This window comes from Pocillopora damicornis, chromosome 1 (genome assembly GCF_964200805.1).
Source record: "Pocillopora damicornis chromosome 1, jaPocDami1.2, whole genome shotgun sequence".
Classification (NCBI taxonomy): Eukaryota; Metazoa; Cnidaria; class Anthozoa; order Scleractinia; family Pocilloporidae; genus Pocillopora; species Pocillopora damicornis.
This window is the reverse complement of record NC_142670.1, coordinates 27074982-27086638: the sequence shown is the minus strand read 5'-3', so window position 1 is coordinate 27086638 and position 11657 is coordinate 27074982. Positions and strand designations below refer to the sequence as shown.

Genomic DNA, 11657 nt, shown 5'->3' with positions numbered 1-11657 from the left:
AGACAGGCTAGAGCTAGAATATCTTTGTGCATAAAAGAAACTAATCCAAAGATCAATCAAGTTTTATATTTAGTTTTAAAGTTGAGTCGATGTTGTTATTTACCCATGAAAGAGATTCTGATATGGTAGCCTCTATGAAATTCTGTCCTGGAAACTGGAGTTGTGGCAACATCACGGTTACCATGAAAAACAACAATACATTTTATTGATCTGAAAAAGTATTCATTTGACCATCAACTAAGACTTTCACTGGTTCACTCTGACAAAATTTTAACATAAGAGGTTTTAAAAGGCTTGAGTATTTGTTAAAATTGGCCAACTTGATGCAACAACTCAAGATATAAATTGAATGCACACTTTTTTTTAACATTTTTTCATTAATGCAGTTACCTGCTGGCAAAACATTATGATATATTTCAACCCAACCATTTTCTTATGAACACCATTATCAAATAATTATGCAGGTACCCTGGCTAAATAGAAAATGTGTAGTATATACAAAATGTTTTAAATGCCACATTTAAACTAAGCGAACGACATTGAGAAACGTGTATAAGGGAACAGGGTCGCTTATTTCTGTCATTCATTTGCTTCTCACACCTGTTGCGGACTGGTTCATGAGGCTGGGCTGTCAGGGCGAGCAAGCCATTAGATTTAAGGGAAATGTTAATTAGGAAAGTGATTATTTTAGAGCCTGGAAAATATCATTGTGTAAAGCCATACAGGTACTAGCAAACTCATTCTTATAAACTAGTACGAGGAAGGATACAACATTTTACTTCATAGATTTGATTCACAGGCTGTGCACAAAAATTTAATTGGGCTATTAGAACTAAAATCCCTAAGGAATGATAAAACGTAGCCGGGTTAACACTGAAGTCGCCTCTAGCGCTCAAGTCGTTGTTTTCAAATGTCGGTTTTTTTTGCGAATACAACGTGTATGGTATAAAGACAATGGCTCCGAGAAGCCGAATTAAGTACAAAGATAATTGATTGAAAATGATTGAGATCGTTGCAAAGATGCTTGCAGCAAGGATGTGTTATTTCCAGAAATAGAAGAAAAGGTCAGAGTTGCCCCAGATGGCCAATACTGAGACAGGCTTAACCATGGCAAGAAATCGAGGTCAGTCAGCGGCCGATGTCACGGACGCAACACGAGCTGCGTTTCACCTTACTGCGTCTGCGCACTAAAATCAAACATCAAAAGATGTCGGAAATTACCTTTTACAAAGCCATTGCCATAGGTGTGATTTCTATCATTTTTCTGTGTCTTGATAAAATCATACCACAATTTCAGCAAAGGGTAGGGTACGTCCACAACTAAGATGATATTCCTTGTCACTTTCAATCCCCAACTTCCATTTTAAAAATGAATCAAAGGGAGGTGTATCAGACATTTTGCAGCGCTGATAACTTCTTTATTATTTTCTTTCCGAGATATTGCTTGAGAAGCTGTTAAAATCTTGTCCAAGTAAGAAGCTTACTTTTTTGTTTTTCAAGTCAAATTATTTTCGCGCCAATGCTGCAATCTATGCCAATCTTTGAGCCTTCAGTAGCTGCCCTGTAGCGGTATTGTCCATAACAGGCTAGGTTACTATGTTTTTACAAAATGGCGATCGAAGAGTACTTTGAAATGTTTTCAGATCTTATAATTTTAGTTTTTGACTCAACGTCTCTACTGGGAACAAGACCCATGAGAAAAAAATTTTTTTGGACTTTTGGAAGTCGCTTGGCAGCGTGCATTCACACTTTTATGACTTCAAATAGCCTTCAATTAGAAGGTCGGCTTTCGAAGAGATCGAACAGACCTGGGCAATTGTGGCTGCAGGAGAAGCTTTAGCTGACCAACATAAGCCATTTTAAGACACTTAGGGCACCAAAAAGGTTTAAAGTTTCTTCGACTGGGGCAGATCGTAGCGAAATCGTAAGAGTTTGAGAACGGAGGTGAGTGATCTGGACACTCTTCTAATACATTTCAATTACACGCCCTGAAGTATATGTACGTTTTGACAAAGTCAGCTTCAAGATTGTCCAAGACTGGGTTGTTCAAATGCCGGTACACGTTGCTGCTAGGGGTTGTAGCTAGGGATTGTTCCAGTTTATGCTTACATTTCTTTTTTGAGCAATACTCGTATTAATCTTAATCGTGACAAATTACTCAACAGGAAAGTTATTTTGAACCTAGAATGAAAAAATGACATCTAAGGCACGTAAGGTTTGGTTTGTTTCTTTATAACCCTTTAACCCCCAAGATCTGATTGTTAAATCTCCCCTCTAGCTGCTACACATTATCTTGTAAATTAGTTGTAAGAATTTGTTGTTAAATCAGCATAACAACTTTTCCCTGATAAGCTCTAGGATTCTTGTTACCTGTTTGCTGGATAATGTGAGGATATTATCAGGAGAAGTTTCATGTTAATCACTTCTGGGAGTTAAATGGCTAATTAAGCTTATATAATGTGAAGGATTTACATATGTTTTTCTCCATGGAAAAATAGCAGTTACATGTAGTTGCTGCTTTAAATGAATTCTTCAGGACAAATTTATCTTCAGGTTTTTTTTATTTATTGTTTTTCTTGTTTTGCTTTATTTTGTTTCAATTTACCCTTCAGCATAGTGCAACTTGTGGTTAAGTTAATTAAGTGCAGAATGGATTCTTTGGCTCACCACTGAAATGAAACAAAAAAAGTTTAGTCAAAGTCATATTTTATTTTTGATGACAACTTATTAAATGGTCGCAGTGGGATAAAGGAGTGAAAAGAGTAACACTAAAGAGTAGTCACATGTCAGCTGTTAAAGCACTATGGTGGTGTGATCTCTGAGAAGATTTGTTTGCCACTGCACTTTAGGATTACAGAGAGTAACTTAACTGTTTAATATGTGTCTTCTTCTAAAATTTTTCCCCCTTATGTGACTTAATTAAAAGAAAGAAGGAAACTTTTAAGAAATGAATGAAATGCTTTCTTGCTGCCAAAAATCACATTGACATAATTTATTTTAAATTCATATAGTTTTTTCTTTCCAGTAAATTTTAATTTTAAATTTTCAGTTTTAGCTAGGGGATATTCTGTCATGTGATGGGCCTAGACCAATTGCCCACAGGCAAATAATTGTATTTGTTGGATTATAATGGAATTTACTGATCATGAGTAATTTTTTGTAACAGTAAGGTAGCTGATGTATTGTAAATGTAATGTGTGGTTTTGTAATTAATATTTTAAAATATGAAAAAGAAGGAAAAAAAAAGAGAAAAAGAAAGAAACCAACTTTAGCCACAGCACTGCAAAATACAAGACACCAAATTGCCATTTTTGTCTTTGATTGGTTGATTTTAGTATTTTAGCCAATCACAGACCAGGGTCATGGAAAGCCTGGAAATATTAGACTGTTTTTAGGCTCAATCAATGTTATAAATAGCACTGTGTATGACAAGTAAAAATATTATTATAGTGTTCAAATCTGTCCCAAATTGTCTCCTCTTAGCCAATTACCTGAAATCTTGATCCTTTTACTTCTGGGATCTGAGAGTTGACTCACTCAACTGAAAACCTGACATGGTTTGTTTTTAATATTTCTGAGAGTATGCTTGAGATTGTTTTAATGGTGAACCAAAATTTTTCAAGTTGTTTTAGATATTTTATTTCCTTAATGGTTTTTATTTATAATTTTTTTTCAGGCCCTTTTTTATGGATTCTGTCAGTGTCCCAGAAAGACAACATTACCAAACATGCCGGTGATAAGGAGTTTTGAGCTCTTAAAGCCTGTAGAAGACAAGCAGTAAGTTTCCTGGTAGACTGACCAGGCTCTCTTTTCTTTCTGTGTTTAATTAGCTTTGATACCATGTTAGATTTCAAACCACAAACTCAATTATTGTCACAACAAGATAGTCAAGGGGGGGGAGGGGGGGGGGGCACAAAAGTGTCCTGTCAGGGTTGGTGGAGATTTCATGTTGCTTGACAGTAGTATATCTTGTACTCGGTGACAGATGTTTAGAATAATTCTTGCTATCAAGAGACAAAGCACAATTTAATTACAGGACTTGATTGACTTCTGTTCTGATTATCATCTAGCAACAACCAATTACATTTAATTTACTAGCATAAATTCCCATGATAAATCAAGCATTCTTTTCCGGGTGATAAAAGTAGCTCTTGCACATCTGTTGTACTGAGTGAATACTATAGCAAAAGTGAGCCAAGTGATTAAATACTTAGACAAACAACTCTACTGATTGTTTCTTAAGTGTAGTTTAGTAAAGCTAAGTGAACAGGGTTAAGTTCTCAACAGAGAGAGGGGTGATAGAAAAAGGAAGCCTTGGTTTTTCAATGCAATACATTCTTTGCCATACCTGTCCATAGTTTGTTTGAGTTCAAAATTTGTTCATGAGCTTAAACATATTAGGTACTTAATGACTGGCTTTGAGGGAAACAGTGAGTTTTCTTTTCCCAAGACTCTCAACTGTTCCTTGAGCTGAGGCCAAAGGGGAAAATGAGGGTCAAATAAAAAATGGTTTTTGATTTGGGAGGTATAACATTCCCAATTTTAATTGACAGTCATTTTCAAAAATTAAGGACTCGAGATAAATAGAGACTACAGCAAGTCACTTAGACATAGGACTGTTGTGCTTTTTTTTACTTCAATTCAAATACTACCTTTAAAATAATCTAATGATAATCATTATATACTGAAACAAAATGTTTCATTCCTGATTGGTCTATTGTGAATTAATTTAAAAATAACTTTTTAAGTCACTTAATAAGTTACAGGTTTTCCATACTACACACAACAGGCTTGAAATTAAAGCTCTTTAAGATAACTAAACAATGCTAAACTTTTTCATAGTTTAAAAAAAGACATTTAAATTTGATGTGTCCATAAAATTTGATGTGATTATTCTAATGAATGATCAAATCAAACAATATAATTATCTTAAGGCATTTTCCAACTGGTTAAAAACGTTTTGAGAAATGTGCACCAGGAATGTACAAATAGCAGTATTTGTAAGAGATTTTGTTTAGAACATATCATACATAAAAATGCATAAACAGCTCTTGCATGTCATAATTTATGGTTACTCATTTTGTTAGGAAAGGTTTCCAAAAGGCATTGCCATGGCTTGTGCAGTTACCAAAGCTTTCTAAACATCACTCATGACTTTGAATTAAGAAATGTACTTGAGCTCATGGGATTCTCCTTAAAAATACATGTGAGATTAAATTAGATTCATAGAATTGACCAATAGAAAAAGAGAAATGAAATTCATCATGCTTGGAAGATGATGCTCATGTAACTGTTATGCTGTTATACACATTTCCCATCTGTGCCCTGTGCTCACATGTGTAAATTCCTGCAAGAACACACTGTCAGCCAAGGAAATCGCAGAAGCACAATGATATTATAGAATCTTTAATAAACATGTATACACATGCATTCTCTATTGTCTATTGTAACCTTTTACACTCTAACATCAAACTGAATATAAATGCATATTCTCCATTCTTTTCTCTACACATCTCTTAATGTCCTGACAAGGAGAATTTGTTCAGCAATCAAGAGCTTGTTTGTTAGCAATAATTTCCTCTATTCTAATGACCTTAGTGTCTAATTTAGGGATAATAATGCAAAGAGAAATCAGTTGCTTGTCACCATTTGGGGTGTAAGGCTTAGAGAAAGTTAATCTCCAAACAATAGAAAACCTGGTGTGCCTGTCCTTTTGTTTGCTCTGCTACAAGATGTTAGTAAAACAGGGATTCTAATCAGTAAAAAAAATTATCATGTACTAAATATTTTGTCTCTCTGAAGTTTGCCCTCTTGTGTGATGATGTATTTTTGTTGCTGGCAAAGAAAACCAAAGTGTAGAGAGTTGTAAAGAGAGAATAACTGCACTTGTTGCAGTAAAATTTAGAAAGATGTCACAGGGAAACCACTCTCTTTTTGTCTGGGATAAAAAAAGTTTTAAGGAGACATTTAGGCTTGTGGAAACCTAAACATAATGCAATAGAAGACCCTGTGCTCATGATGAATGCCAAGTTTTTTGTTTGTTTGTTTTTTAATTTGCTTTGTTTTTTTTTCAGGTAACTGGAAGAGCTAACATCATTGTAGAATTGATGCAAAAGCAAATTATGGTTAATATGAAACATGTGGGAATTACTCTGCATGCTAAGTATAAAGCTTATTCTAAAATGGGGACCATTTTATGATTTCTTGGTTAGTCACCCTAGATATGGTATTGTCATTTCCTGTGCACATTTCATTTAAAAAGTGAGATTATATTTCAAAACTGAAGTAGAAGCTAATGTGCTGGGTAGTTGAACTCATGAAGCACAGAAAGATCAGTCATTGAAAAGAATACTGGGCATGTGATAATGAAAAAGTCAAGTTTTATCTTAGTTTGGTGGCTTCTCATTGAACTTTTGAATTCTAATCATGGTGCTTAGTTGTCATCTAAAATCCACCTGTTTAAAATAAACATTTCTGTCTCAGTGTCTTCATCTTTTGTCACTGAGATGTCAAAATTGCTGATCCACTGTGCAATGCTGGTAATGGTTTATTATTTCTTGTTTCTTGTTTCTTGTTATGGCTCTCTTTGCCAAGCTTTTGGAAAAAGCATGGTATGAATTAGAAATACTCATGGCTCATTTCACCTTAGTTTCTGCTTGTAACAGAAAGGAGTACTAAAACCCTACTTACACCACAACACTATAGGAAGCTCAAGCTCATACACTTAGACTGTCTGTTAAAACATAAATACTGTAATCTGCTGCTTATAAGCACTCTCCCCCCCCCCCCCATTTATAAGCCCCCCCCGAGGTTAAAGACCTATCTATCTTTAAAGAAAAAAAACATCCAATTATGAGCCGCCTCCCCCCCCCCCCCCCCCGATTAAAGTATATGAGCCCTTCTAGCTGTTTTTGTTTTTATAATACCAAAGTAGGACCAAGCCTCAGTGCTGTGACTTGGAAATTTTAATGATAGAAGTTCAGTATACAACAGTTTATTTTCAGGTAAATCCTCATATTTCGCCCGCTGGCCCACAGGCGGCCCAAGCTCATGTCTCGAGAAAAAGCAAACGATTAATTCATGAAAGCGTCACACGTTGTGGGACTCGGTGTTAAGTTACGAGAGGAACCGTTGAGAATTTGAACAGTTAATGAGGAATAGTATGGGGAACGAAATATGGTCGATTTACAACGATAAATATTTCGAAATATGAAGATCTTACTCATAAAATCAATAAAACGTATTCACATTTTGTGTGTCAGCTGTGGTTTCCGGCGATTTCTTCCGTTTTAAGCTTGTTTTGCCATCACTTTTATTCCTGTTATAAGACGAAGTGAATAATAGTGATGGCAAAACAAGCACGAGGGGGATGTGGTTGTGAACTCGATTAGATAATTTTTACGGGCTCACAATGTTGCTTAACCCATGACACCCTAAAATCAGTATGCATATTCTTCATACTGCTCTCTAAACATTTTCCACTATACCAACATGGAGAATTTGTCCAACAATCAAGAGCTTCTTTAGTCGGTGATCAGCTCTTTTATTCTGCTGACCTTAATGGAGTGTTTCAGCGTGATATGGTAAGGAGAAATTAGATGCCAGTCACTCTTAGGGGTGAAAGGGTTACAAACCTGAATCAATCTGTAGCTCGTACAACGAAGGGATAAATCAGCAAGGCTGGATTCTATTATTTATTCTCGCACTAAATGTATGTTAAGGTTTTCATGTCTAACTTTTGTTGGTAATTTTTGTGTTGGCAGGATCACTTAGGAGATCTGTGTAAAGCGATCAGAAACAAAGATGCTGATTTGGCTCGGTGCTGGAGTAAAAGTGAACAGTGGTGTACTGTTATACAGCTTAGGCAAGCAGCCAATGGTAAAATGGTTCCCTCGATATCTTTTTTCTCTCTGAGTATTTTCTCTCCCACTCGTTTTTTTCAAAGTTTTGTTTATTGAATTCATCCAACCTCCAAAGAGGGTCCATACGCCGATATTGATTGGTTAAGTTTTTTTTTATTATTAAACTAGTTCAAAAACTATTTTTCCTTTAACAGTACAATTTAAAAAAATTGGGATCAATTTAGGAAAAGTAGATTCCATATTGTTAGTTTCTTTTCCCTTTTACCAATTAAGATATCATATCAGGTATGTGTGCTTACAGTTTATATATTCTATCCCCAGACCCCTCACCAGAGCCACGAGGATCAGGTGACGTCGACACTACACGAGAACACGGGAACTGTGAAATGTGTAGCTTACCTCAACACAGAGAAAAGTGATTAAAAGTTTGTTGGACATTATTATTGATAAAAGTCAAGGTGAAGCTGCAGGACAGACAACAAAGCACAGAATTTAGATAAATGTCCAGTTCGGCTCTGCTGAACATATTTTGGCTTTTTGAGAAGTTCCGCTAAGAACGTTTTTATTTCATCGCCAGCGGAATCGCTAACGGAACCATTGAAAATGCATCCCTACCGCTCTACATCATATTTAACTAAAAAAAATTAAAAAATTTCTGATACCAAGACACGAAACAGCGCGTGCTGAAACCAATGGAGATATTTTTGTCGTTGATCTACTGGTGTGGTGTTTTATATAGTGACTGATAGGGTGTGACAGAGATGTTTTGTGGATGCAAATAAAGCAGGTGTCGTTTCTGAGATTTGCAAGTGTGTGAATTTATTGAATTATGCGCATGATCACTAGGTGTACTTAAAATCTAGAACATGCATATGCTTTACAGTAAATCATGTAAAGATTATCAAATGAAGTCCTTTGAACATTGTCGCATAGGTGTGGTCTCAAGTATTTCCTTGGTTTTTTGCTTCATCATAAAAATACCCAGGAAATCAAACTTCCTTAGATAGGAGGCAGTTTAGGTCACGGTTTAAAAAATGTTAGCGCAAAAACGGATTTTTTTTCCTTTTTTTCTCTTCTTTTGAGTTGAATAGAAAAATGAAATTGATAACAGAATGGTCTATTTATCACTACACCCGACATTGAAAATTTATGTTTAAAACTAATTTTTAGGTGATACCAAGAATTCATGACTGAAGTTATCCCAGTCGCTCGTCTCCAATTAATTTTTAAAAAGGGGTATGCTCCCGATTAAAGTTAATAATTGAAATATAATAGTATTAAAAAAAATAAAAAAAAAGAAAGAACCCGTAGCAATCTGAACTGAGTCTAGTCACGGGTTATCTTGAGTCTCGTCAGTGCCTAAACACAAAATTAATGGAACACATACTCCATCTCAAGGATGCACCAAACTGCTTTAGTTCCCCCTTCCACTACGTTTCCTAGACGGAAAACCTTTACAATTTAATTTGGAAACGAATTTCTTTACGATGTGGCGTGAAAGAAAAAAAAAATGATCCGGTCTATCTTAGGAGTGACCATCGGCTCAAGATTGTGAGGTCCTATGAAAACATTTATTGCGAAACAGTTCCTTTATTTCTTCTTTTTTCGCATCTGTGGTTCCTTTAATTTGAAGTAAATGGTCTTTCAACAACAACAAAAATAGCTATCTTTTTGTTGCGTTTTTCCAAGCGAGCGAAAGCAAACCCAACGGGGAGCGAGGAAAGGAGCGCCTAACGCCGTCTTCCGCTAGCCTGAAATATGCAACAACGACGCCTGTTCTCCAGTTACGTCATCTTACGTCATGGTATCCATGGTTACTGTGGTTCTGGTCACGCGATCCGACAAATTACACGATCAAAGCGTTTGAAAACCATCAGATGCAAACTTTCACAAAGAAACTACGACAAGTGGAGCTAGTACTCTGTGATTAATGCGTTCAGTAGAAATGTAATCTCCATACAAGCGTAAAGATGTGACGGAAACTATTAATAGTGCACAGCAAAAGGTTAGTGTTTCGAAACTGAACTGGAGTGTGAGCTTAATGAATACCCTTCCTTGAAATTGTCCGCGTCATTTTATTGGCGATGAAATCCACTTAAATATGATATTTCATTTTAGTCCACAAATGGACAACCTTTCTCTGGATTTATTTCTTTTTATTTTGATGATTGTTTCGCATGTTGCAGGGAGCTGATAACCAGGCGAAAACGTTATGCTTCCATGACCACAAACTAATACTGCACGTGGGCCTCCGAGTGAGAGCTTCAAGACAACTTTTGGAGGTGAGCGTTTGTGGATTTTATTTTATATTGAGTTTAATTTCAGTTTGGGCACGTTAGACTTTCTGTTAATGACATCGTGTATTAAACACATCATTATAACCTCAAGTAAATCTACGCCGCGCTAGCAAGAATTTTACCTCCTCCAGTTTCTTTCGGAAGGTAGTGATCGGCAGCACACAGGCTGAATTACGCATAGAGCTTCAAAAGGACGTTCTTAAGGGGGAAGAATATTGCTCTGGCTATGTCATTTTCAGGCAGGATAGAGGCCCGCATAAATCTGAAGGGGGGAGGGATCGTTGTTTACATTAGAAACTCATTTAACGCATCGATCATCGATAACTTGTCAACAATTACGGATGCTAATTCCCAACAATTCTGGCTTGAAGTCCAGTGCAGGAAATCAAAATCTTTCCTATTATGCGATGCTTACAGGCCAGACTCCATGTCCATGTCTAGATTCCTGGACGATTTTACTGCCTCTTTTATGGGCTCGCTTCCCCTAGGAATGGAAATTATGGTTACTGGCGACTTAAATGCAGACTTTTTGCTGGCTTTTCTTGTCCTGAGGGCCGAGCTTTGATGGATCTCTGTAATTCACTTAATCTCTCGCAGCTTGTTACACAACCAACAAGGACCACTGATACATCAGTGACGCTAATTGACGTGGTGCTTACAACAAACAAGAGCTTTCTTATTAGCTGCGATGTAAATATTTCTGCAGTTGCTGATCATTGCTTAGTGACGGTCACTTTGAATCTCAAAGCTTCTTGTATTTTCACCAGAAGCTACAAAAACTACAACCCTGAGCTATTCCGAGGCGATTTGATGTGTGTCGCTTTTCACTTTGTTAATATTTTTGACGATCTCGATGATCAAGTTGAGGTATTCAATTATTTATTCCTCGACACGCTGAATGAACACGCACAAATTAAACGCATCAAGATCAAGTCATGCCCGAATCCGTTCATCACAGCTAGATCAAACAATCGATGAAATCCGCGACAGGTGGCAAAAAAAGGCACGTAAAACAAACGACGTTCCAAAACTGGAGCTTTTTAAGTTTTTTAGGCAAGAAGTTAAGCGAGTGATGAGAATCGAAGAGAAGGAAAATGTTCGCTCCGAACTATTGAAGTGCAGCAGAAGCACAAACTCTGTCTGGAAAGTTATAGATCAATGTCTTCCCAACAAAGATTCACCACTGACTACTGTCGAAGATCCTACGGTCCAAGCGAACAGATTTAGCGATTTCTACGTTTCGGTAGGGGTGGCTGCAGCCCCTAAAGCCAAGGCCCTATGCGATCACAATGGCTTCTCGCATGAGTCAGTCGATGCTGCAGACGAACACATTTGAGTTTCATGCTGTGACGGAACGGGGCATTGAAAAGATTGTTAAGCATATCCCATCAAACAAAGCGCCCGGGCTAGATAGAGTGTCCGCTGGAGTGCTTAAAGACATTGTTCCGGCCATCCTACCCTTCATTATCAATCTGATAAATACTTCGTTCGCATCGAA

General features: G+C 36.7%; 2 protein-coding genes across 3 annotated transcripts in view; both read left to right on the top strand.

Annotated features, from left to right (window-relative positions):
• LOC149053037 (nuclear protein localization protein 4 homolog) overlaps nt 1-8662 on the top strand; it is a 281781-nt gene extending 273119 nt beyond the window's left edge. For both annotated transcript variants that reach the window (XM_089213658.1, XM_089213653.1), the window contains 3 exons: nt 6075-7583; nt 7764-7878; nt 8184-8662. In XM_089213658.1, the coding sequence (XP_089069784.1) occupies nt 7581-7583; nt 7764-7878; nt 8184-8281 (216 nt within the window). In that variant the 5' untranslated portion in view covers nt 6075-7580 and the 3' untranslated portion in view covers nt 8282-8662. The remainder of the gene's footprint in view (nt 1-6074; nt 7584-7763; nt 7879-8183) is intronic.
• Nucleotides 1-11657, top strand: part of LOC149053031 (uncharacterized) — a 152129-nt gene that overhangs the window by 62745 nt on the left and 77727 nt on the right. The gene's annotated exons all lie outside the window — the stretch shown is intronic.